The sequence below is a fragment of the Canis lupus genome, chromosome 4 (genome assembly GCF_003254725.2).
Source record: "Canis lupus dingo isolate Sandy chromosome 4, ASM325472v2, whole genome shotgun sequence".
NCBI classification, from domain to species: Eukaryota; Metazoa; Chordata; class Mammalia; order Carnivora; family Canidae; genus Canis; species Canis lupus.
This window is the reverse complement of record NC_064246.1, coordinates 75,252,735-75,277,219: the sequence shown is the minus strand read 5'-3', so window position 1 is coordinate 75,277,219 and position 24,485 is coordinate 75,252,735. Positions and strand designations below refer to the sequence as shown.

The 24,485-nt window shown below is 41.4% G+C and overlaps 1 protein-coding gene across 2 annotated transcripts in view; it reads left to right on the top strand.

Annotated features, from left to right (window-relative positions):
• The window catches only part of NPR3 (natriuretic peptide receptor 3), a 69,109-nt gene extending 45,233 nt beyond the window's left edge, over positions 1-23,876 (top strand). Inside the window, exons 4-8 of one of the 2 annotated variants that reach the window (XM_025436234.3) lie at positions 8,457-8,592; positions 13,922-14,016; positions 15,639-15,774; positions 17,234-17,318; positions 18,358-23,876. In XM_025436234.3, coding sequence (XP_025292019.1) covers positions 8,457-8,592; positions 13,922-14,016; positions 15,639-15,774; positions 17,234-17,318; positions 18,358-18,469 — 564 coding nt within the window. In that variant the 3' untranslated portion in view covers positions 18,470-23,876. Of the gene's footprint in view, positions 1-8,456; positions 8,593-13,921; positions 14,017-15,638; positions 15,775-17,230; positions 17,319-18,357 lie in introns of both variants that reach the window. The other variant, XM_025436233.3, reaches the window with a different exon arrangement.
• The last annotated feature ends 609 nt before the right edge of the window (positions 23,877-24,485 follow it).

Below are 24,485 nucleotides of genomic sequence, written 5' to 3'. Positions count from 1 at the left end.
TATTCATTTTATCATAGGAGAATCTCTCAAATTCTTACTCAGAAACTGTTTACCCCATTTTAAGTGTAGTCATAATGTCATAATGAGCTATGTGATTTCTTCCTCAGTTTACAGAACATTAGTAGTAATAAGTCTGAGAGAAGGAGAAGGCATCAAGAGAGGCACAGTCAAAGTAGTAGGTTAATGACAGGTGACAGTGGAGTCAACTCAAGTGAGTTGTGTTAGATGCAGGGCTAGATCCAGGGAAACTAAGATACCTGCCATAGGGTTTGTGCAAGTAGCTTGTGGAATGTCAGAGCACACAAAAGTGCAAGATAGACTGGTGTGTGAGATGATATGAGTTAGCACTAAGTGCACTTGTGGAAGAAAGGAGGAATAGGGTGGTTCAGCAAAAGATCCAGCAAGAACAAGTTTGAGTGGCTCACAGAAGGTTGATGTGTCCATTAGGATCCTGGAAGGAAATAAAAGACACATTGAAAGGAAATGAAAGAGAACTCAGTGAAGGGATGGTCACAGAGTTATGTGTGGAGTTAAGGAAGATCAACGAAAGATGGCAAAGAACCCCATGACCTGTAAATGTGGGAAGTTGTTACAACCCCTAGACCAGAAGGGGCAACAGGAGGGAAAGGTTACTAGCACCCATGAGGCTTGTGGCAGTTTTGGAGAACCACCTGTGACATCTGATGGAGGAGTGCAGGTGACATCCTGATCTTTATCTCCTTCTACCCTCTCATCTGCTGAACGAACCAGAAGCTAGGGGACAAGGGAACCCAGTTGAGTTGTCCCTATAAGTCAGCCTCCCAGAGCACAGAGCTGGTTGAAGAAGGGTGGAAAGTGGATCTGGAGGGAGTAACCCAAGAATATCCAGTAAAGTTGAGTAGGAGTTTGCTTTGGATGAGACAAGGCCCATGGGGAGGGCATTCCAAGCCCAGGGGCTAATGTGTAAAGGTACCTCATGGCATGCTCTGAGAATCCAAGATATTTTGTAAAGAGTAGGGCATAGAGTTCATTTGAGTCTTAGTCTTCTTTTTTATAGACTCTTACTGCTCTTTCGAGTCTATATACTCAAGATACTTTTAGAGCTATCAAGCCAATTAAAAACACAGACTAGAGCACAAAGCTGTTTTCCAGTATTAGTTGGCTGAACACATGTGTCAATAGGATAAATGTCATAACTAGGCAGTCCTGGTTTGGACTCCTACTAAGAACTTGTTCATCCAACATTTTCTGGGATTCTGACCCCATCCATTGACTCAGATATCTCCATTCTGTAAGAGTATTAGAGTCTGTCTCAGGGATAATACAGTGCCTATCTATGAAAGTTTTGTAAGGACTAAGTACAATAGAACTTAACTGTTTACGTAGCCCCTAGCATGTAGGAGATGTTCAAGAAAAGTTAGATGTTCTAATAATTACCTGGCACTAAAGAGAACTGCTTGACGTTGTTCAATCTAGCATTCTGTAAACTTGTTAACCACAATCCTGCTATTTATAGAGTCATCCATTAACATTTTAAGGAATGCTGCTGCTGCTCTGTGAAATATATCTTGGGAAACTCTGAATTAAGAATTTAATAAAATTAACCTTTTGACTATTCATAGTGATTGAATAAATCAAGAATGCTTGAACTAGGAGTAGGGGTTCTGGATCTTAGCTCAGTTCTAACTACATCTTGAAATTGCTTAAAGAAAAAGGAGGAGGGAGGAGTTTCATAAACATAAAAAAATTAAGTTAAATAAATAAAAAAAAGATACAGGACATAAATGAAAAGTCCACCCAAGAAAAAAATCCCCAAAGCCTGGATTTTTGCCCATCTTTTACTTACCATCACATCTCCAGATGACTCAGGGGATGTAGTCTGAAGTTATCAGGATGTTTAAAAGGATCTCATCAAGTTGGAGAAATTAGAATTTACCTGTCCCTTCTGATTTTGACCTTTTAGAAATAATGAAGCCAGAATTGTCTTTCTGTGTTTCCCTGTCTCCATCTCCCTTTGGCTTTGTTCATCAGCCTTCCTCTTGTTTTGGGTCTGCCTCACCACCTGGCATGAACACTGCAGGCCACACAGGGTCCTGCTGTCTGGCCCAGCCCTTCTCCCATTGGATTTTGGTTTATGCATTTATCCACTTCAACATTGTGCTTGATAGGACCACAGATCCCTGGGAAGACAGGCCAATGAGTATCCAGAGCAGTCTGTGGGGGTTGGGTCACCAAGCCTTGCAGAGGCACATCTATCTGGTTGGGCACTGGTGGGATATCAAGGCCAAGACCATACATCACTCATTTGATCATCTGAAAGCCAGGGACAATTAGGTCATTATGTATGTGCATTTCTCAACTAAGCCTTCAAGGGTAATGGGTGATGAGAAGTATCCGGATATGACGTGTGTGTGACATATTCAGAGGGCAAACATATCAGATGACTGAATTCTCTGCATGAGCAAGGGGAGAGTTTCTGAGTCATTCTCATTTGCTTGTGCTCCACAGCCACCAATTTGAAGAATCCAATTCCATAGAGTCTTCCTCTACTTTGTTGCTCCCTACCAGGCGGCCCCATGTGGCTTGGGTTGCTGAGGTATGCTCGTGTAAATGGATGCCATATACCAGTGTTGTGGTGCCTGTGTTTAGCTTCCACGGCTGCTGCAATCATTAAAAGGGCAGCCAGTTGCTATAGTAGGGGACGGGTCATAACTTAAAGATCTTCCCAGGACTGCTTTTGTTTAATGATCCATTCTGTTTTAGAGAGAGACAGAGGAAAAAAAATCTGCCTCTGTCTGAGGGCAGCCACATTCTAGGCTGTAAGATCTGAGTTAATCCTGGGGCAGGCATGGCTACAGGGGTGGATCTGAGCCCAGGACAGAGACAGTCATTTGGGAAACTTAGGGCAAACTCCCACCCCATGTAAGTCATAACTTCAGTATAGGGAGGAAGAAATCTGCCAGACATGATGGCAGTGCTTCGGCCAGCACACAGCTGGGCCCTGGCTCTCTCCCTGATGTGCTGCCTAACTGTTGTTAGTAAGCCTCTTGACCTTTGCATTTCCTCAGAGTTCAACTAGGATAAGGATTTAGATTTTCAACTTAACTTTCCTCAAGGCTAAAATAAGCAAGTGACCAAGTGTGAATTCCATGAAGGCAGGCCCAGTAGAGAAGAGGCAGGCATTGGAGTGTCTGCCAGTAAGAATGAGAACTCCCTCTTTTTGGTGTTGAAGAGGTTGTGATGTCACTTGGTTTATGGAAATTCTTGCTGTTACTCTAAATTATAGATTATTTAACTTTATGATTGAACAGAAAGTTGAATTAAAACAAAATCTCTGTTTTTATTGCGTGGAGATCACTTATAAAGTGTTCATCAAATGTATAATATTCTTTAACCTTTGTTCTATCCATGTAGCATGCCCAGGCCATTTCTTTCCCCCATTCACCACCACAGGGACCCAGTAGGTCAGGATAAGTTTCATTTATGAATTAGACAAGCTGTCATTGTTCCTGCTATGAAGGGGAAGGGGCACGTCCTAGACCCAGTTCTTTTCTCACCTTTTCACCACCAAAATTTCCATTTCTTGGGGCACCTGGGTGGTACAGTTGGCTGAGTGTCTAACTCTCGGTTTCAGCTCAGGTCATGATCTCAGAGTTGTGAGATCAAGCACCATGTCAGGCTCTGAGCTCAGTGTGGAGACTGCTTGAGATTCTCTCTCCCTCTCCCTCTACCCCTCTTGCTGTCTCCAAAATAGATAAATAAATCTTTAAAAAATTTCCATTTCTCTCATCTCCCCTTCAACTAAGTGAGAGGTTAAAGGTCATGTCTTTTTCAAAAGACTCTTGAGAAATGTTGCCCAATATCCTTTGCTTTCTTCTTTTGCATTGGGAACCACTGGTTTGTGGTAAGGAAGATAAAATCACTGTGTGATATGCTTGAGTTATGTGAATACCACAAGCAAAATCCCAGGACAGCCGAGCCTTGCATTTAACTTTGGTAGCTCTCTCCCAGTGGCCTCTGTCTGAGAGCTTTACAGGCTTTCTCAGATATCCAGACGACCTGGGGAGCTAGATTACTGCTGTGTTATTCACTCTCACTTTACAGAACAGCTGAGGCATGCAGCATACTCTGCTTACTTGTTTGGAACTCAGGCACTGAGGAATTCATCTATGAATTTGCCCCTCCAAAGAGAAATGAGAAAGACTCCACTCACTGTCACAGATAGGAGTCCTGTCATGAAGGGCAACTCTTTATGATCAGTTAAAATATAACAAGATTTCAATTCAGCTTTCTCCATGATAGAGGATTAAAAAAATAACACAACACTAATAGACATGTCTGACAGGTGCTCTCAGAGAGGAAGGCCAGCGACAAAATGGCGCTCTTTCATTTGGAAGACCTGCTGCTGGCCAACTACAGAGGACAAAATCAAGAGAATGGAGATAAAATGATGAGACCTCTGTTAGTGCCAGCATGCTATCTTGTTCTGGCAAACTTCCCAGAATGAGTGGAAGATGATGAGTGACTTCCATCTTGTTTAAAGGACAGGCATTTTACTTGATACATAGCATAAGTACTTATTACCTTGAAGCTTGCCCTTCATCATGGTCTACTTCATAACTTTGTTGTGTAAAGTCCATCTGTGTGTTTTTGTGGAGCTGTGGTACTGTTTGGTTGGGATTGTAAACTCCCAGGGCTCATGAACTATACTGTTCAGCATCTAGCAGGGGAAAGGCTGTGTTAAGGAATTTAATTAAGACTATGCCTAATGACAGTAAGGAAGAGCTTTTTGGCTAGAAATGATGCTAAATATTAGAATACTCAGGTGGGGGAATCCTATTTTCTTCGATTAGTAACAATAGCATGATCTGTCAGTCAGGACTTTGAGGTTCAAATTTTGTTATGACCAGAAGCAGGGGGACATACCAGATGACTTTGTTCCTTTTAGCCTGGAGGTTGAGTGAAAAATGTTTCAAGGCAACTGAGTACTCTGGATCATTTTCTCCTTCATTAAAAAAAAAATTACACTTGCGATTTTCAGTGCCTATAATGTGCTAACGGGCTTTCCTCCCATTAAAAAACACGTGTGGATGTGAGAATGTTCTCCTTGAGAAAAGATGGTCTCTAGGGTTTTGCTTCTGGCTTGAAGTTCTATGAGGTAGGTGTTATGAAACCTCCCCCGCAGCAGGCTGGGGTGCCAGTGAACCTCAGTGCGGGTCAACAGCTCTCCTGCTAATTTTGGCAGGAGAGGGAAACACTCAGCTACTTTGGGAGGAAAGAAGGTAAATTTTGCGATCCATTTGCAAATCAAGATAGAATGAGTTTTCAGACCTGGACACGTGTCCAGAGCTATCTGTTCTCTTTTCCCGTCAAACTTGTTAGAAAAAGAGTAATTTGGATGCCTGGGTGGCTCAGGGTCTGCCTTCAGCCCAGGGCGTGATCCTGGAGTCCCAGGATTGAGTCCCACATCGGGCTCCCTGCAGGGAGCCTGCTTCTCCCTCTCCCTGTGTCTCTCATGAATAAAAAAATAAAATCTTTAAAAAGAAGAAAAGGGTAATCCAAGTTCGTGTTTCTCAGCCAGATAATTGGGGAGTGTACAGGGGGCAATTGAGAGGGCCTATCAAGGAAAGAGGATGGGCCAGAAGGGGGTTGGTACTGGGGCACATGTCCTGTGCTTTGGGTCACCAATGGCAGCATGATGGCCCTAGGTTAGGATTTTGAGAAGGAATCAAGAGGAGGAGGAGGGAGAGAAGTGGACAGCTGATACCCAGTAGCCGGTACTTTACAGTGTAAGCAGGGGCCATACTAGCTCCCCAGGAACAAGGACTAGAGAGGGAACAACCCTCAGTGAGCGAGTGTAGGAAGACTGATAGGGAGTGATGCTCTTTTGGTTCCAAGACTAAGGAGATTAGACCAGAGCTTTTTATTTTTTTTTTTATTTATTTTTATTTATTTATTTATTTATTTATTTATTTATTTATTTATTTATGATAGTCACACAGAGAGAGAGGCAGAGACATAGGCAGAGGGAGAAGCAGGCTCCATGCACCGGGAGCCCGATGTGGGATTCGATCCCGGGTCTCCAGGATCGTGCCCCGGGCCAAAGGCAGGCGCTAAACCGCTGCGCCACCCAGGGATCCCTAGACCAGAGCTTTTTAAAGGTGTCTTCCATCTCCCATATGCCAAGGTTCTGTGACTTCCTTTTGTAGCAGGTTGAGTTTTATACAATTAACAAAGGGAAGATAGATATTTTGAAAAAAAATATTTTTATCATGGTCAGAGAAACTTTACAGCTAAATTCCACTTACTAAGATGCATTAACTCATCAGCACACACACTTTTCAAGCCATGGTGACTTCACGGCTTAAGTGAAAATTTCATATTTCTTTGGAAAATTGAATTAGCATATCTAAATCAGCATATCTGAATTAGCATATCTAGAAAATTATCTTTGACTAGTAGATGTTATTTCTACTCCATTCTTCTTTGCCTAAGAAAATAATGACTGAAACTTAAGTTTGATGACTCAGAGTAAAAGCCAGTGTCTACCATTTGTTTTTGTGGCCCCAGAAACTGTTTTATATGCACTAATTCATTTAATTCCCAGAAGAGCTCTGTGGGATGAATAGGTGCTAAAGTCCCATTTAGCCAATGAGGAAATTGAAGATTAGAGAGATTAAGTAATGTGTCAGGGCTAGGATTAGACTTTGGGTCCAGCAGCTAACTCTGAGCTTTTCTGTGAATCAGCACTCTTCCCTTCCTCCTTCTCTCCTAGATGGTCAGTGGAATTGACCAGTGTGGGGTGCACACTTCATGCTCTGGCAGAATTAGGGGTGTGACCACTCTGGAAGTAAGAGAACTGCTTGGCATGTTAAAGCATGAACAAGGAGCCTTAGTTTCCATGAAATGTAAAATGGGTCCACAAAATATGTTATACCATAAGTGGATTGCTTATTTTCTGAATACTGCTATTAGGAATTAAAGGCTAAGCAGGATCCCTCGGTTTATAATTCTCTATAGGTACACAATAACAACAACAAAACCTAACTGTGAGCACTGACTCTGTCAGGCACTGTTGGAGATCTTTCACATCTAGTAATTCATTTAAACCTAAGAGCAACCTCATGAGACAAGTACTATTATTTTCCTCATTTTCCAGATAGGGAAAACAGGCTCAGAGTTGCGGAGAAACACATCTAGGAAGTGGCAAAGCTGAGTAGTGAGCCCAGGTTCTAGCCATTATTCTAAACGGCCTCTCAGCACTGGGCTTTGGCAAATCCAAAATATTTGCTTCTGTGATGAAAACTCATCATCCTTAAGGGCCGGATGAGGCCACCTAGTACTGGACATTGGGCTGTGTCTGCTGTGAATGCTTGTATTTGAATGAGGTGATGCAGGTCAGTGTGTCTCTCTTCCTATGGGATCTCTTTCTAGGGGAGAGCATAGAATGCCTCCTCCCCAAGACTCACAGTGGTCATCTGTGGGATGCTGAATTCATTCTGCTCCATGGCATTCCATTCTTGTCACTTTCTCCTGAAATAAGACTTGTTTTTAGTTTTATTTTTTGTACTTTATACAGAATTTGTAAGCTACTCGGTTTCAAGATTGTATTTGCTCATTTCGTGTTCAATGAATGTTCAGTGGGTTTAAATATAATATCAGAACTTTCAAATGGTACTTACGGAATGAAACAAGGCTCAAAGAAATTAAGTGACTTCCCCCAAAGTACTTGCAACTTAAGTTTCTTGAGGACAAGGGGTATCTTATTTGACCTAGAACTCTGCTGGGATAAACCGGTCGGGTCCAGGCCTATTTCCATTCCTGTTGTTAGAGCTTAGTAGGGTAGGGGTGGGTCCAGAGTTGGGAGGGAGGGGTCAGATGCTCAGGAACCACTATGAACACAAGCTGGAAAGAGAAACTGAGATGGAAGAGAGGACACAGATGCTGGGCAGGTTAAAATGGCAGTGCCTACTCTTTTTTGAATCCTTTTGAATCCTAGAGTAGGTGTTCAATGGTGTCTGAAAATGAATGAATGGACCTGCACTGTTCTTTCAGTCAGTGTCACATTCAGAGCATGGAGAGATCGTGGGGACTGTTGAAGATGGTGAAGACCTCAAGGGAGAGGTTGGGCTTCAGTTGGCTTGAGGTAGAGAACAGATGTGAGGAAGGAGGAGGGCACCTGTGTAGAGGCCAAAGGCAGATGCACCTGGAATACTTAGCCTCACCAACAGGTACAATTTCCTCGACTTCTGTAATATCTTGTCTGCTTTCCAAAGTCCCCAGCTGAGGTATGGTTTTCCTTCTAAGCCAGGGCCAGGAAAACCATGGCGTGATTCTTGTTAGCTACTCTTCTGCTCATCTCTGCCACTGCTTGTGGACCTCAAGTCTAACTTGTTAGCTGTTTTGATTTGCCTACATGACTCATGAATGTTGAGACGTTGGTGTTTGGGCTCACCCAACTGGGGTTTCCTTTCCAGGTTAACATGTTTGTTGAAGGATTCCACGATGCCATCCTCCTCTATGTTCTGGCTTTACATGAAGTACTCAGAGCTGGTTACAGCAAGAAGGATGGAGGGAAAATTATCCAGCAGACTTGGAACAGAACCTTTGAAGGTGAGGATTCAGTCTGTAAGGTGACAACACTGCAGGCGATCCAGCTGCTTCTTCCCTGGTTCTGCTTTTCTCTCTTGCACCTGTGGTACTTTGTCAGTTTCTTGTTTTTCTCAGCTTTGAAGTAAGGAGAGTAGGTCAAGATCAACCCACCTCACAGGCTTGTTGTGAAAATTAAATGAGAGAAAGCTTGTGAAAGCACTTTGGTAGAGTCCCACTGAAACAGGAAGTGCCTTGTCTCCTTCTGATTTTTAGATAACAACTCTGCTTCTTCAAATTAAATTTATCGCAAGCCTCATTCACAACAAATAATCAGTTTGTGAAGAGTTCTGTGATGTTTTAAAAGAAATTATACCAGGTAATATATTTATCTGTTCAATCCTGGGTGGTCTGAGATGGTAAGCAAGTCCAGTCAAGTCCTGTGCTTTTATTTTACTTTTAAAATGGTAAATATCAGCTGTGGGCTTTCTTAAGGACAAAGAAGTGTAAGAACCTTGGAAAAAAAAAAAAGGCCTATAATCTCATCACTCAAGCAACCTCTGTTGACACTTAAAAATTGTACGAGAATGAGACTGTTCTTGGCTGGAAAATTTAAACAGTACAAAAACGTACAAAATGAAAAGCGAAAGTTTTCCTTCCCACCCTAGTCTCCTTTCCCTAACGTAACCACTATTAACAATTTCCTATGATTCGGTCTAAAAATATTTTGTGCCTTCTGCCAGCACATATGCATTTGTATATCTTATAAAAAATTGTACAAAAGGAATATATAATGAATGCCACTCTTCGTCTCAGCTTTTTAAAATTGTATATCAAGTAAAAAAAAATTGCCATACGAGCACTCAAAGATTCAGCACATTTTTAAATGATAGTTCCATGGATTTTGGCCATATGGCTGCACAAAGATCCCTTTAATCAGTCTCCTATTGATGGATAACTTCAGTTTTTTACAGTTTTTGCTGTTATGCAAAATGCTATCACAGGCATCTTATACGTCTTGATGAATATTTGCGAGTACATCTGACAGGGAACATTTCTAGTCATGAGATATCTGGGTCCAAATGTATGTTGGTGTCTTTTTTTAGTGCCTTTGAAAGTGCATTAAATATTGTCAAATATCAAGGTCTACTAGTCTAAATTCTTGCTAACAGCATACAGAGTGCTTGTTTCCTCTCACTTCACTGACACACTCAAAGAAAATTGACATGAGAGTCAATGAGAATGATCCAGCTGCTGGAGCTTTGGAGCTATCAACTTCATATTCATTCAGTCATCAAATATTCTTAAGCACCTACTGTGTGCCAGGCATTGTTCAAAGTGCTGAGGATTCAGCAGTGCACTAAAGAACCTCCCTGAAATCAACTGAACTTTCAGGGTAGTTGGGGAGGAATTGATGACAAACAAATAAATACACTATTTCTGGGGCTATATCAGAAAGCAGGGTAGGGAGACAGAACGTGACAGGAGGGGGTGGTAGGAGGACTGTTACTTTAAGGAACAGGGGCCAGGGAAGGTCTCTAATAATGTTGCAGTTGTGTAGAGACCTGAGGGAAGTGAAAGAAATTATGTAGATATTTAGGAGAGAACATTCTAGACAGAGCAGCAAACACAAAGACCTTGCATTGCCTGTTGAGAGAGAGAGTGCTGAGTTCCCCTGGAAGAACGAAGAGGCCTGTGTGGCTCAAGCACAGCGTGTGAGGGGCAGTGTGTTAGTAGCCACCCTCAGAGAAGCAGCGGGTGGGTAGAGGGCAGATCCTGTGCACCTGGAAGCTGTGCTGAGGACTTTGGGTTCCACCCTAAGTGAGATACAGAGCCAACTAGAAGGTTTTGAGGGACATGGTCTTTCTGGAGTTTTTAACCTTATGGGGATCATGTGGATGGGTGTCATTTAAAACGCCTTGATACAGAGTATAGATTGCTGGACCAGGGTTCAGGACCTGCATCTTAGTCCCTGACACAGTGTTTTGGGCTTCTCTTTCATTACCTGTACAAAGGGGTCAGACTAGCCAATGACTGATGATGCATCATGCTAACTCTTTCCTTGAGCCCTTTCATACACCGGGGCTATGTCTACATTTATTTGCAATTCAACTGATAAAATTTTTCAGTGATGCAAACAAGTAGTGCCAGGTCTGGATTTGGGGCACATATATATGGTTTCTCATTTGGGACTTCAGTGTATTCAACTGCCTCATCCTGTCCTTGTCAGGTTCTAGCTGCCTGGGCAGCAGCTATGGTGATAATTGGATGTGGATGTAACTTCTCCTTGGTGGATTTAGTGAATGCCACATCTTACTTGAAACTAGAGTGACATCTACTTTAACTTTAGATAGATTGTAGGACATGAACAAGTAAGTCTCTAGGATTGTCTTGCTCAGCTTCTGACTGCTTCAGTTGAGGATCTGGAATCAAATAGGATAATTCAGGGGGCATGTTAGGACAGAGTCAAATTTCCCAGAAGTTGTGCCCAATACACTGAGAAACTGGCGTGTGTGGACATAACCTTGGTAGGCCACATCCCGTTCTTAGCTATTCCTCGCTACATGGTGTGGTCATTTGTTCTTGGTCTTCTAAAGGAGGTTGTTAAGGGAAGGGCAGGTGCCCACAAGGGCTGGAATTCAGTTTTGTATAGAGGGCATGAACTAAATTTTCCCATAGACTATCTTGGTGCTTCCATTCTAGGGCCAGGTCTACACAGGCAATATGAAATGAGTCCAAAAACAATTGACTATATAGTTCAGTCTAAACTTAGAATCTTATCTGTCCGAATGTAAAGATAATTGAAGCCAATGTAAGTTTTGAGCTTGAAGTGTTTGGAAAGCCCATTTTATTTGCTAAACACTGATCAATCTGAGGGTAGCCCCCAAAAGAACTCTGAGAAATAGTCGCTCTGTAAGTGACCATTAAATTGTCAAAGGAAAAATACTCTGGATGTTATTTGACAAATTTGGATTTTATTACCATGAAACCTATGACCATCATTCAAGGCTCTCAATAAATGGCTTGGGAAGAAGCTGAATTTCCTCTCTGTGTGAGAGGTCAGGGTGACAAGGTAAATAGGACTGTGGCTCAAACCTTGAGGTCCACTACAGGCCAATAGAAATGAGGGTGGAAAGTCTCATTACTTAGGTACAGGAAAATTCTGCTGTCAGCCTGACAATCTCACCTTATACACAATACTCTCAGGTGAAGTCTCACTTGCTAATTGGCCACCTGAGGGTTCTCACCCCATTTCTTGGCAGAATTGTAATAGCTTAAAGTGTAATGAGGTCTTGGATTACTAGGGCCACTTTGTCTCATACACTCTGCAAAAGCCTTAGCAGAACACACCTTTATAAACACCTCTGAACGGAATGACAGATGGTTTGGGGTAGGAAATATGTTTGGAGACAAATACGCTTTTTAAAAAAAAGATGTTTCTTATTTAAAAGTTGTAGAGGCTGTTGAAGATAAACACGTTCAATATAGGTGTATCCTTTGTAACCAGTCTATATTAAAAAGACAAATCAAGATGAATGGTAGCTCCATTCTGTTTGTGGCAAAGTAGACCAAGGTCTGGAAAAATCAGTGGGCCTTCAAACCACAACCCAAAGGACAGTAAACCCAAATACTTGCCCTCTCCAAACCACACCAGAGGATGGAACTTTCCCTTGGGATCCCTTTTCCCAGACATTCACTTTACTTCCGGAGAGAATCAAATCAATAGAAACACTAAGAATTACACTGAACTCTATTACAGTTTAAAATGAAAGAAAACAAATAGCCTTAGTTAATTAGGATGTGGCTGACATATGCATTCTCTTACTTTAGTTAATGAAAATTACAATGTAGACATATTTAGTATCAAGTAATGATACACACTTGCTTTTACTGATGAGCTAAGCCACTGTTGCTAGCCAGGGCAAAGTCAGATCCTTCGTGTGGGCACTCTGGCCACCCTATGCCAGTCTTACTACCCCTTACTGCTTCCTTCGACACACCTTCGGCTACCTCCCCCAGAGCCTCATGGTCCCTCTGCTTCCTTTCAGCTTTCATCTCCTTAAATACTCACAAGGCTAGCCTTTCTGCTGAGAGAGCTACTCCCTGATGGCTGCTTGTCTAAATCATGGACTTTTACTAACATTCCTATAAAGACCTGCTCTTTTACTGGGTCTTCCTTGAGTCTCCAACTAGATGCCCGTTCCTTCTCTGAGTAGTGTGGGCACGGTCGGATGTCCTCTCTCAGATTGCAGGCACAGCAGTAGTAGCCACAGCAGAAGAAGACAACTAATGTCTTTCACACCTGTGGCAGAAGTGCTCAGCCTGTTGTCGCTCACTTAATCTTCTCAACAGCCTCTTGGCTGGGAGGTGCTAGTGTGCCTCTTTCACAGTCCTGAAGACTGAGGCCCAGAGGGCTACATCCTTGCCCACAGTCACAGAGCTCATCGATGTGAAAGCTAGGTTTCAGATGCACGTAGTCAGAAATGCTTAGTCCAGGCTGCCCCTGTCTTGAGTGGGGAACGTGTCCGGTTCATCTCTGCCTCAGTGGCAGCATTAAATTCAGCACCTAGTCATGGCCCAGAACTCATCTGGATAAACAACGAATGATTTAATTATCTCTATGAGGTGGTGGGTGTCAATTACACTTATCGTGGTCATCATTTCACAATATACAGAAGTCAGACCTTTACGCCATATCCTTGGAACTCATACAGTGATGTGCTGATTATATCCCAGTAAAAGCGGGGAAACAAAACCCCCAAAACAAAATATAACAAAAAGGAATGAACACAAGTGGGGTAAAGACTAGCTCTTCTTCAGCGCTTGGCTCCCATGACCTGTGAAGCAGGCCCTTTGCTCTTCTGTGCGTCACTGGAGCCCATAATGAAGTGCATTTGCTGAATCCTGGGCCTGGAATGAGTTTTCTTTTATAATGTTTGGCCAGTGATAACACAAACTCATGACAAGTCTAGGAGCTCACGGCACCTCCAACCTTTCTCTCCTTGAAGTTGTTTTTTTTTTTTTAAATTAATACAAAACTCTGGGATAAGCATGCTACTTTCAGGATTAGCCTTAATCTTTTTTTTTTTTTTTTGAACATATTCCCCAAAGAAGGTCATTTATTTCTTTTTCTTTTCATTTTTAAATGGAGAAATGTTAAGAATTTAGGAATGCAGACACAGATGAAATTACAATGTCTTTCCAAATGCCAACAAAAATGCTCAGAGTCTGATGAGATTCCCTGTGGCATGAGTTTGTTTAAAAAATCCTGTCAATTCATTTTCTTGTTTTTGTTGGCGGACGGAGGTCTTTTAAGTCACTAACTTGGAGTTCTTCACATCTCATCCTCTAGGTATTGCCGGGCAGGTGTCCATAGATGCCAATGGAGACCGGTACGGGGATTTCTCTGTGATCGCTATGACAGACCCAGAAGCAGGCACCCAGGAGGTGAGCAAACGAGACTGTGCCTCAGCTGCTCCTTCTGCTTGTTGAGATTCCAAGGAATGCATGTGTCCTGGTGTCCAAATAGCTGTCCCCAAAGCAGCCTTCAAATAAAAAATGAGCTGAAAATCTTGGGAGTTTCCAAGTAGGGAAGGCTCACTTCTGGTCGAGGGTATTTTGGAAGATTTCAAGAAATGGTTCCATGTTGACCCGAAGTGGGGAAATCCCATGTTTCCAGTGGTCAAATGTCCTTGTTGGTTGGCTCCCACCCAGAGTTGATGTCCTTGTAGCGCTTGATGTGACCTGGCATAAGGGACTTGCTGCTTTTCTCTTAGTATACATGTTTGGCCTTTGTGGGAGGAGCAGAGCCAGCAGGCACTTGCTACATTTCCTGAATGGTTTTCTAACGCTTGGAGTGGTCTGGGTCTCATGTACATTCTAGTCTCTCCCTCTGTAAAAGGCAGATAGTAACAGTCCATTATGGGGTCGCTGTCAGCACTCAGGAGTGAATGTGTGTAAAGTACTCAGTAAGTTCTCAGCACATGCCAGCGATTGTTATATTTTGGTGATTGTCTAGTCTTCTTTTTACTATGACATGAAATGGCCTGTGGACGCTGGCTGGGCCTCCTTCTGGAGAGAGAGGGATGTCACAGGCCACTCAGGAGCGGTGTGCTGGTGCCCAGAAGAAAGAGAAACAGATCCCGAGAACCTGGGTGGGAAGGTACTTCTAGATCAGGGCTCCGGTAGCTGGTGAAACCTCAGTTGGAACTAGAAACTGTGGACAGACCTTGAATTGAGTCTCCAGGAATACCGAGCCAGTTGAAAAAGAGAGTTCAGTCTGGAAATGGGGGTGCAAATAGGTAAATTCATCAGAGAGGAGAATGTAACTCCCAAAGTCATGGACTAATCTTCCAGCCAGAGAAAGGTGAAACAGGATGTTCCTAAAAGAGACTTCTTGACTTTTTTAAAAAAATATTTTATTTGTTTATTAGAGAGAGAGGAGAGAGAGAGAGAGAGAGAGGACAAGCAGGGGGATGGGCAGAGGCAGAGGGAGAAGCAGGGTCCCCACTGAGCAGGGGGCCTGGTGAGGCCTGATCCCATGACCCCGGGATTCATGACCTGAGCCAAAGGCAGCCGCCTAACCAGCTGCCCCACCCAGGTGCCCCCTTCTTGACTCTTTATAGGGTGGTCTGAGGCTGGGTACCTCTAATGGCTTAATCTGGCTCCGAGGTGGACCCCGACTCTCTCCCACATCCCTGAAAGTAACTTGGGCTCTACTACAGCTGACCGCGTGAGAGCTGTGTGCCAGATGGCAGAGGAGTGGAGCAGTGCCTCCTCCCGTGAGCAAGAGAAAAGCCATAAATTCCGAGGTTATCGTTTTCTATGTAACCACTTTCCTGCCATGGGAGCCACAGTGCTCCCTAAATTCAGCTTACCTTAAAAGCATCACCAGTGACCGCAAATCTTGACTGACGAAGTCCTCAAGAATGCAGCATCATCGTCTGCGTGATAGGGGAGCCCACCCTGTGCCTCCTCTGGAAACAGAGAACTTTGAGCTTTCAGTTTGTGTGTGTGTGTGTGTATATATATATATATATATATATAATTATTTTTTTGCCTTTACATAGGTTATTGGTGATTACTTTGGAAAAGAAGGTCGTTTTGAAATGCGGCCGAATGTCAAATATCCTTGGGGACCTTTAAAACTGAGAATAGATGAAACCAGAATTGTGGAGCACACCAACAGCTCTCCTTGCAAATCATGTAAGTTTAGAGACTTAATTGCTCTGTGTTTCACCATCTACGGTATTAACCATAATGCAACTTTAAAAGACAGATGTTATCTAGGAGCTCATGTTCCGAAAAGTCCAGCTTGCTTTTGGTAAAACCCATGGGACGAATTCACAAACTGGCAGCCCACTTGCCTCAGAGGTTTCTAGGTCTTTCTTATTTTTTCATAGTGGTAGAAGGCTTCTCCCCATTATTACATGTATTGCCATAATATAGTCCCTTAACATTTGAGACTTCCACTTAGAGAAAATAAAAAGATCAAATTAAATGTGTAGCAAGTCTCCTTCTGATTTTGAGTTTGTACGTGTCCTCCTACCCCCTCAGAACCGAACAGATAATGTCCCTTAAACGCGACCAAATTTACAAATTGGCAAATATGTGTAAAATATGCTATTTATGAGCAGCCTTGCCATACATATAGAAGCAAGTGGACATTCTCAGAAGGAGCTTACAAAGAGGAAAGTGTTGGAAATCGTTGCTTCAGAGAGACCCTTTGATAAGCTGGTGAGGGAGAACCAAGTGAGTATCGGTATTTCAGCCCAGTTCGTCACTGCAGGCTAACATGTGTGTGCTTCCTACTTTGGGACCAGCCTTCAAACCATGTTATTTGTGTGTATGTGATAGTTATGGGAAGGAGAAAGGCAGAAATGTGTTAAGAACAGTCTGTGGAGTTACCGGGCGTGGATTTGAAATCCCACCCTTGTCATTTACTGGTTTTGTGACTGTAGGAATGTTCCCTTACGTCTTTAAACCTCAATTTTCTCATATGTAAAATGAAAAAAGCATACCCAATCCTTTGGGCTGAGGATTAAATGGGATAATGCATTATTTATCATGTTTATGTAATAAGTGGGACACTACTGAACTCGATTGTTTCAGATTGTTCACATTTTCACAAAGCTATATAGGACATTTTGACATGAAACTCTGGCTTTGGTGAGAGAACATCTAAAAACAGAACACTAGCCCAATGCATTTTTCACCAAATCTTCTACCACTTCGAAGTGTCATCATCTGTCTGAGAAAATAAGATGTGCTGGGTCAGTGCCATGGTCTGTCCAGTTGTCTTCTCTGACTAGGAGCTCAAGTGTGGATGGACGGACCTGAAAACCTCCATTTCCAGTGTTGCTCGGATCCTCCTTGAACCTGCTTCATTCCCATAGCTCTCACTCTTTTAGCACTGTGTTCATTCATCTGGTCCTTCCTTAAATGCTTATTAAGCTTTGTACTTGGTAAAGAAAGGAAAGTGCAGGATCCCTTAGAAAAGCTTTCTTAAAAAACAAAACGAAACAAAAACAAAAACAAAAACAAAAAAAAGGAAAATGTGCCATAAGTGGGAAATTGAGATAAACCCTCCAGGGACTGAAACTTGAGACATTTCCAATTGTTTCTCCAAATGAACTCTGATTATCTATGTTTCTTTTTTAAGCAGGTGGTCTAGAAGAATCGGCAGTGACAGGAATTGTGGTGGGGGCCTTACTAGGAGCTGGCTTGTTAATGGCCTTCTACTTTTTCAGGTTAGGACTGCTTTATCAAGTTTTAAAATTCACTTTCTTTTATTGCCTTAATCACTCACCTTTGCACGGTCCTTCTTATCACTTGTCTGTATCTTGCTTTTCCCCCAAAAGCATGGTAATTAAAAAATGGAGCCATTCATTCGTGATGGTATTCGTGACCCAGCTGGTTTGGTGGTTGATGGGTTAGCATCCTGGGCAGTGGCACAGGATTCTATTGCATCCCTCTATGGGCCACAGAGCCACGGCTATCATTTGATCACAAATATCCTGATGCAAATTCCTATCACCCACCAAATTCGTAAGTGGAGAGGGAATTTGGACAAAGGAAAAACAACTTAACCTATTCTTAAGCTTCCTCCAATTCAGAAATAGGTGTCTGGGTTTGCCTTCCAAAGAGGAGGAGGTGGGTCTGAGCAGTCCACATTCTTGGGCTGGTCTGTGCTCAGTATTTGGAGAATCCACACATTTAATTGCCACTGTGGTTAAGCCCCAAAGCTCATAAAATTGTAATATTTATGTGTGTTCAAGATACTGATAGTCCCAAATCATGAGGGCGGTCCATTCCTTTGTAATCTTTGGTGATTGAGTTTGTGGCTTAGTCCCAAGTCATTAGACCAAGATTTCTTCATTTCTGTATGGAAATGTAACCCTGAGTGTATGTGACTCTTTGTGGGAACAATTGTATTCCTGTTCCTTTGGTCACAGTCCACTTAATCTGATCTTTATCTCGGACATATCCTGGGAGTTAGGGAGAGCTTCTGTGGCAGAAAGACAAGACTTAACCCACAAGGCACCCAGGGAAAAAAGGGGAGGGCTTGTTCTTTGGCATTTCAGAAAGCATGCCAATTTTCCTTGTTGAGTAAGGGCATAACGCCTTGGGGCACACTGCTTTAATCTCTGACCAGGGTTTCATATTCTATCACTTCTCATTTATCAGCCCAAACCCAGATGTCCCTTGAGGGCATTCTTTGTAAGAGAAACCATAGTATTTTGTAGCCAAGGAAGGTTTTATTACTACATTCACTTTCCCTTTACCCAGGAAGAAATACAGAATAACCATTGAGAGGCGAAGCCAGCAAGAAGAAAGTAACGTTGGAAAACATCGAGAGTTACGGGAAGATTCCATCAGATCCCATTTTTCAGTGGCTTAAAAGAAAGCCTTTTCTTTTGGCCCGAGATTCTTTAAGGAGATAGATGGGATGAAAGACATCAATGGAACAGAAGGAGCGCTCTTGAAGAACTCATTCTTTTAAGCAGTTAGTCATTTTGTTGTAAAATTTCGTAAGAAGCTCAGGAACTGTTATTAATCACCATAAGCCTCCTGGCCTTTCACCTCATGACAAACTAATATGAGAATATAGCCTCACTCTGTTAAATGTTCATACTGTTTCAAGGGCATATGATTAGATTTATGTTTGAAAATCTGATGTCTCCATATCTTGATGGTTTTGGGGGGCATGTCACATAAGGCTACAAAAATGTGGTTTTCTTAAATGAAATGTTTTATAGCTAGAATAAAGTTTTTAAAAGTAGAATATTCTTGGAAAAATTTAACATCCAAAAAGAGGAAAATGTAATGAAAAATCTCAAGGTTGGAAATACAGTGTTCCTTTTTCTAGTGCTGATGGACAGATTTGAAGTTGAGGACTGCTCTGTCCAATGTATATATTTAGGTCCTGACTTCGTATCTTGAAAAAGGATTTCCTGCCTGTCTCCTTCAGTGTCTCATAAAAGCTATTCTGGAAAGTTGTAACTATTAATAAGATAAGAGGATTTATATAAGAAAAGCAAGTCTAAAATGTTTCACTTTTTAATGTAAAAAAAAAAGCCCTATTTCACACTAACACTTTATTTTTAGGTATTTTAATCTTATATTTTGCTATTAGAAAATGTGTCTATTTTTTCATTTTGAAGATTAAATTCCACTTATATTTTAAAAGCAAAATATAAGTGTACAACAAACCAGCAATGAAAGATGCTTCACTTTTTCCCCTTGTTTCCCTCTCCCCCTTGGCCATAGCCAAATGCCAATTGCTGCTTTAATTACGGAGATCTAGAAATGTATTCAGATCGCAGACTTTACAGGAGTACATCAATTTATCTGTTTTATTTTTTTCAAAAATTTTTCATTTGTTTTCATTGAAGTTCAATTTGCCAACATATAGTATAATACCCAGTGCTCATCCCATCAAGTGCCCTCCTCAGTGCCCATCACCCAGTTACCCCACCCCACCCCATTTTTCTGTTTTAAATGAAAAGTTATTTTAGGGATAGACCTCTTCCAGTTCTGGTCAAATGATAAGTTTCAACATAAAGGGGTGGAATTTATTAGAATTAACTAGGGTTTAAGGCAGCCCTTTTTCCTCAAGGACAACTTTATACAGTGTTATAGTCATCCACTAATAACCCATGCAATAGCGGGTTAGGTGTAGATATAAGGGATTTGGACAAAGTTAAATAAGTATTGAATATCTGAATATCTCCTTTGTACCCAGTACTCTATACATAGGTTTAAACTCAGGTTGCCATTTTTGCTGATAATTTTTAGAGAAAATGGTAAGAGAATAGGGAGTTGCCAAATTAGTGTACCATCTTGTAATTATGTCACTCGGGGCTTTCCTCAGTAACATTTTGAACATCTGGAAAATAGTTTCTAAAATTACCTTAGTGACTATAAAAGACCATGTATAGGGAGGAGAATAGGGGAGTTCAAGCAATTCCCTGGTAGTGATGAAGGTGGTAATCCACACAGGTAGTAGTGGAGGCAGGCAGGGTGAAAGCTGAATATCTTGGAAGCTGGCTGAGCATGCTTCCCTGAAGGAGTCTGCCTCTGTCACTATTATTTCAGCCAGCCAAGTGGCTTATTTCAGTGAATCGATGATTTCTGTGTGAAGCATAGTTCCCCTCTACATTTAAAAAACGGGATTCGGGCAGCTGGAGAGCATGATAACAGAATGAGTTATGATCAACAGAAATGACTATGTTGTAGTTCTCCAGGAGGATGCAAAGGAAAAAGTGCTGACTTCAAAAAAAAGATGGAAAAAGAAGGCAAGAAAGGCAAGCTCCAGAAATTCCAATGTAGGCGGAGAGTTTGGGAAGTGAAATATAGGAGAGAAAACATTTAACAGCTCAGAAATCTTCAGAGTGAAAACAGAATGGAAGGTTTGCATCCATATTTTTTTGTGTGAATTGAGAGCTTATTTCTCTCTCATTTTTATTTTTCAATGATGTTTTCAATGTGTTTTAGAGATATTCATTTTATACTATCTTGTGTTTGTGAAAAAAATGTAAATTTCAAGCCTATGTACAGGGAGAAAATCACTCTACCTGGTTGCAGTCTTTGGATATAAACATTTCGAACCCTTCTGGAATTTATATAGGGGCCTGATAACTGTAACATTTTTAAAGCAAATATCTTTTATTTCTACTTCAGGTAGAGGAATAGTTCTTTTTTTTTTTTTTTTTTTGAGGAATAGTTCTAAACTTAATATTATATCCCCAGATAAAATGGTAGAAATAAGGCATTAGTTTTTTAAAGATGGCAGGACAAATCATGAGGTTTCATAGATACATGCCATTCTGTTCCAAAGTTAAAGCAGTTCTGGGGTTCTTAAGATTGATTGCTTATTTACATGTCTATTTCCACTTCTTTCCTCCTGAAAATCATCATATGAGTCACCAAAACTCCATTAAGTTGGAAAACTTCGCTTGTAAAGAGCATGTAGATCTCACAAGTGTAGGTGTTTGTCCCAAGCGTACCTTGGGTTAAGATCGCTGGAGATTATAATCTGGGACTTAAATTCCTAACTGCTAAGCAGCATCTTTGACAACTAATCATTCGTATTTCACCAGAAGCCAGATATCATATAGCAAAGTGAATAGGGCTTTAGTTCTTAAATCAGCCTATAAATTTTTACCCTGAAGTCTAGGGTGTTCAGATTTTAAAAGGGAAGCTTTATCAGTATTTTCTCATCTGGCCAAACAAGATGATATTTATATAGGTCAAAATGAGTATTTACTTTCTGTATATACGGCGTATATATGGCGTATATACAGAAAGTATATACTCATTGTGTTGGAAATAAGTATAGGTTTTACGGTTATCATTGTCAACTTTGTAGATTTTTTTTTTCTGGGCTCAAAAATAAAAGTTTTCTCCAGATAATCACTTTTATCCAGAAATAATTTTCTGTATCAATCGCGTATCTGCCCGCAGATGACTATAGTTTCCATGAGGAAGCCCCTACAACATTACACTTCCCAGAACTGTCAGCTTATCCTTTCCTGAACCACAGACATAGTTCCATAGGCTCTGAAATAGTTTTTGTTTTTGTTTTACATTTCAGAAGCTATATTTAACAGAGGGAGAAGAGAAATGTATGGAAAGAGAATGTCTCCTTTTCTCCTCTTCCTTAAAATTCAGACTTTTGCTTTAGAATATCCCATCAGTTCTCCCTGTTTACAGGTTCTAGGGTCCTTAACTTATTCAAGGAACCTGTGCCCCTTTTGTCCCAGTTTTACCACTTTCTTTCTGATTATTCCTGATTTTGGAAGTGTAAGTTATGCCATTGGCAGTAAAATTGAAGCTATTGTATAGACCTCAACAGACAGTGACAATTCAGAAATGAGCTTCCCGTGGCATCACCACCTTCTTGTGAGTGAGTATACAGGACTATTTGTGGAAGTCTCTTTAGGAGGCCAAATAAAATATTATACCACCAGTATTAAGGGAGTATTTATAAACTGAAAAGAATGCATACTTATGTTTCTTGGGACACAAAGAGCCCAGATCCTGAGTGGATACAGTATAAAACCAAACGCCAACCAAAATTAGGCCCCTCGATCTATATTTCATGGGTTCTGTTTAGTTATGCCCTGGTGGTTAGCGCTTTATGGGGAAGCTGAAAACGGGCTAAATTTCTTCTTCAGTGGAAAAAACTGAAACTGAAAACATGGAATATGTTTTTGGGGCAGTGTGGAAGCATAGAGAATGAGAAGGTGCTGTTCAGAGGGATCTGTTTCTTTTTCAGTTGGTCTTTAGAACTACAGAATACCCAATAATTTAGCCCATCTTCAACAGCCAGACTCAGCAAGAAGCTTGGGACACACCCAGCCAGAAGAATCAGGAGCTTGATCCTCTGAAAGAAACAGAAGAGGGTGGCATCGCAAGCTGCCACTGTCCTTCCCACCCTTCCTCCCTCACTCCCCCCTCCACCATCCATCGTGGCTCCAAGATGCATCGGCATCTTGCCCAAGCAGGTAGCAACTTGTGAGTAGGACCTCTGTGCTTCCTCAGAGGGAAAGAAGACAAAACAGTGCTGCCTATAAGAATGTAGCTGGCTTTGGATCAGAACCCTTATGCTAACTTGACCACACACGCAGGACAAGCCTGTGATGTGCATATATTCCAACAAGCCTTGCTTTGGTTTTCAGCATGTAGATTTCACAAATGTCTCTTACAAGCATACCCCACAGCTAGACTCTAGGATTAAAATGACTTTCAAAAGGTGCTGGATTGGAGTTTGTTCAAATTTTTCATTAACCACTAATGTTAATTCAGACCAAAGGTAAAGCAATTCTAAACCAGCTGATGCAGTTAATGTTCATGTTTTAAGCTACTTCAAACATGGTGAAAGGGTTTCAATGGAAGCTGAATCTCAGAAGTAAAAATCCATATGTTATAATAGCTCTTTGATGTATCAGGTGTGGATTGATTCTTAAGGGAGAGATTTGAACAAGCAAAACTAAGAGTTAGCAAAAATGCTGTTGCTTTGATTCACGTGTTTAAAGACCTACATTTTATGCACAGGAATAAAGGCCCTTCCAACAAAAGGTGTAAGTCGTAACATGGACTACCAAATTGTTTATTTGCTAGGGGACCAAAGCTGTGATAGCACACAATCACTGGGCAGAAAATGTCGAGAAAGAGGAAAATTTGGATTTCAAAACAGGATACCCTATTTAGTATTCAATGCCAACATCTGAAGAAGTCCAGTGTGGTGTGTCTTACTTACAAGACAGCAATGGGGTGCCCTCAACAACCTGGAGATGCTGTGAGTTTGCAGACTTTTTGTTGGGTCCTGGGAGTCTGAGCTTTGTTCCCTGTTTGTTCACGGTGAATAGTTGAAACCAAGAGGACATGGAATAGATACTGTGGAGGATTACTTCTGCAGCCCTTGTCTTCTGGGCCATATTACTCATTGTTATTTTAAATATGGGACTACCAAACAATACAGATCTACCAGAAGTATGGTAGAAAAATAAAATGAAAGCCGCACAAGCTACAGTTTATTATTCTAATGTAAGTAGAACTATCTGCATATAATGTGATTTAATTTATTGTTTTGTGTAGAAAATGAAGATTAATGACTGTGGATATAACCCCTGTTTTGTATAATATATTTTATTTCTGGTGCAAACTGGTCATTTAAAGTATCTACTTCATTTGGTGTTTGGATATAAATGTGTATGTGTTCTTGTAAATGTTTCTCTTAAGCAAGAATGCCACATGCTCGCAGTATAACAATGTGTTCTCATTAAAAATACATCCCACAGAAACCTTTTCCTGTTTATGATTCAACCAACATACACTGCACATATCCATATTCTCTGAGGACTTTCTGTTTTCCTAGGGCAAGTTTAAGTAAAGATCAATTAGTGGTTGTGATGAATCGTACTGCTTGAATGGTACCCATGAGAGAACTCAAGAATTTCTGCCCAGCAAAGGGGAAGTTTATAGGAATTAGAAAATAATATATTATAATGAATGATAAACCTTGATGTGGCAGGTAAGGAAAGAACTCTCAAGGAATACTATTATCATGCATCTCTACAGCTCTACACAGTTACACAGTTGGCCTCAGTGACTCATATTGTTAGGTCGCTTGCCCAGTTTGAAGAGATTCTAGGTCAGTTTTGCCACTCCAAAGAACTCCTTAGGTTCTGGCATTCTAAGCAAACTGACTAGCTTCAAGCATCTCTAGTTGCCTCAGGATGGTAAAAAGCTGCTTCATTATCTGGGAAGTTACTTACAGTTTGTTTTAAGCTGGAGAAACAGTGATTCTCATGGTCCAAGTGATGTTTCCCTGGTCCTGCTGTGGCTACCACTGCCAGTGAAGTTCCTGGATAGCACCACAAATGCCATTCACACTGGGTGCCCCGGTTTGC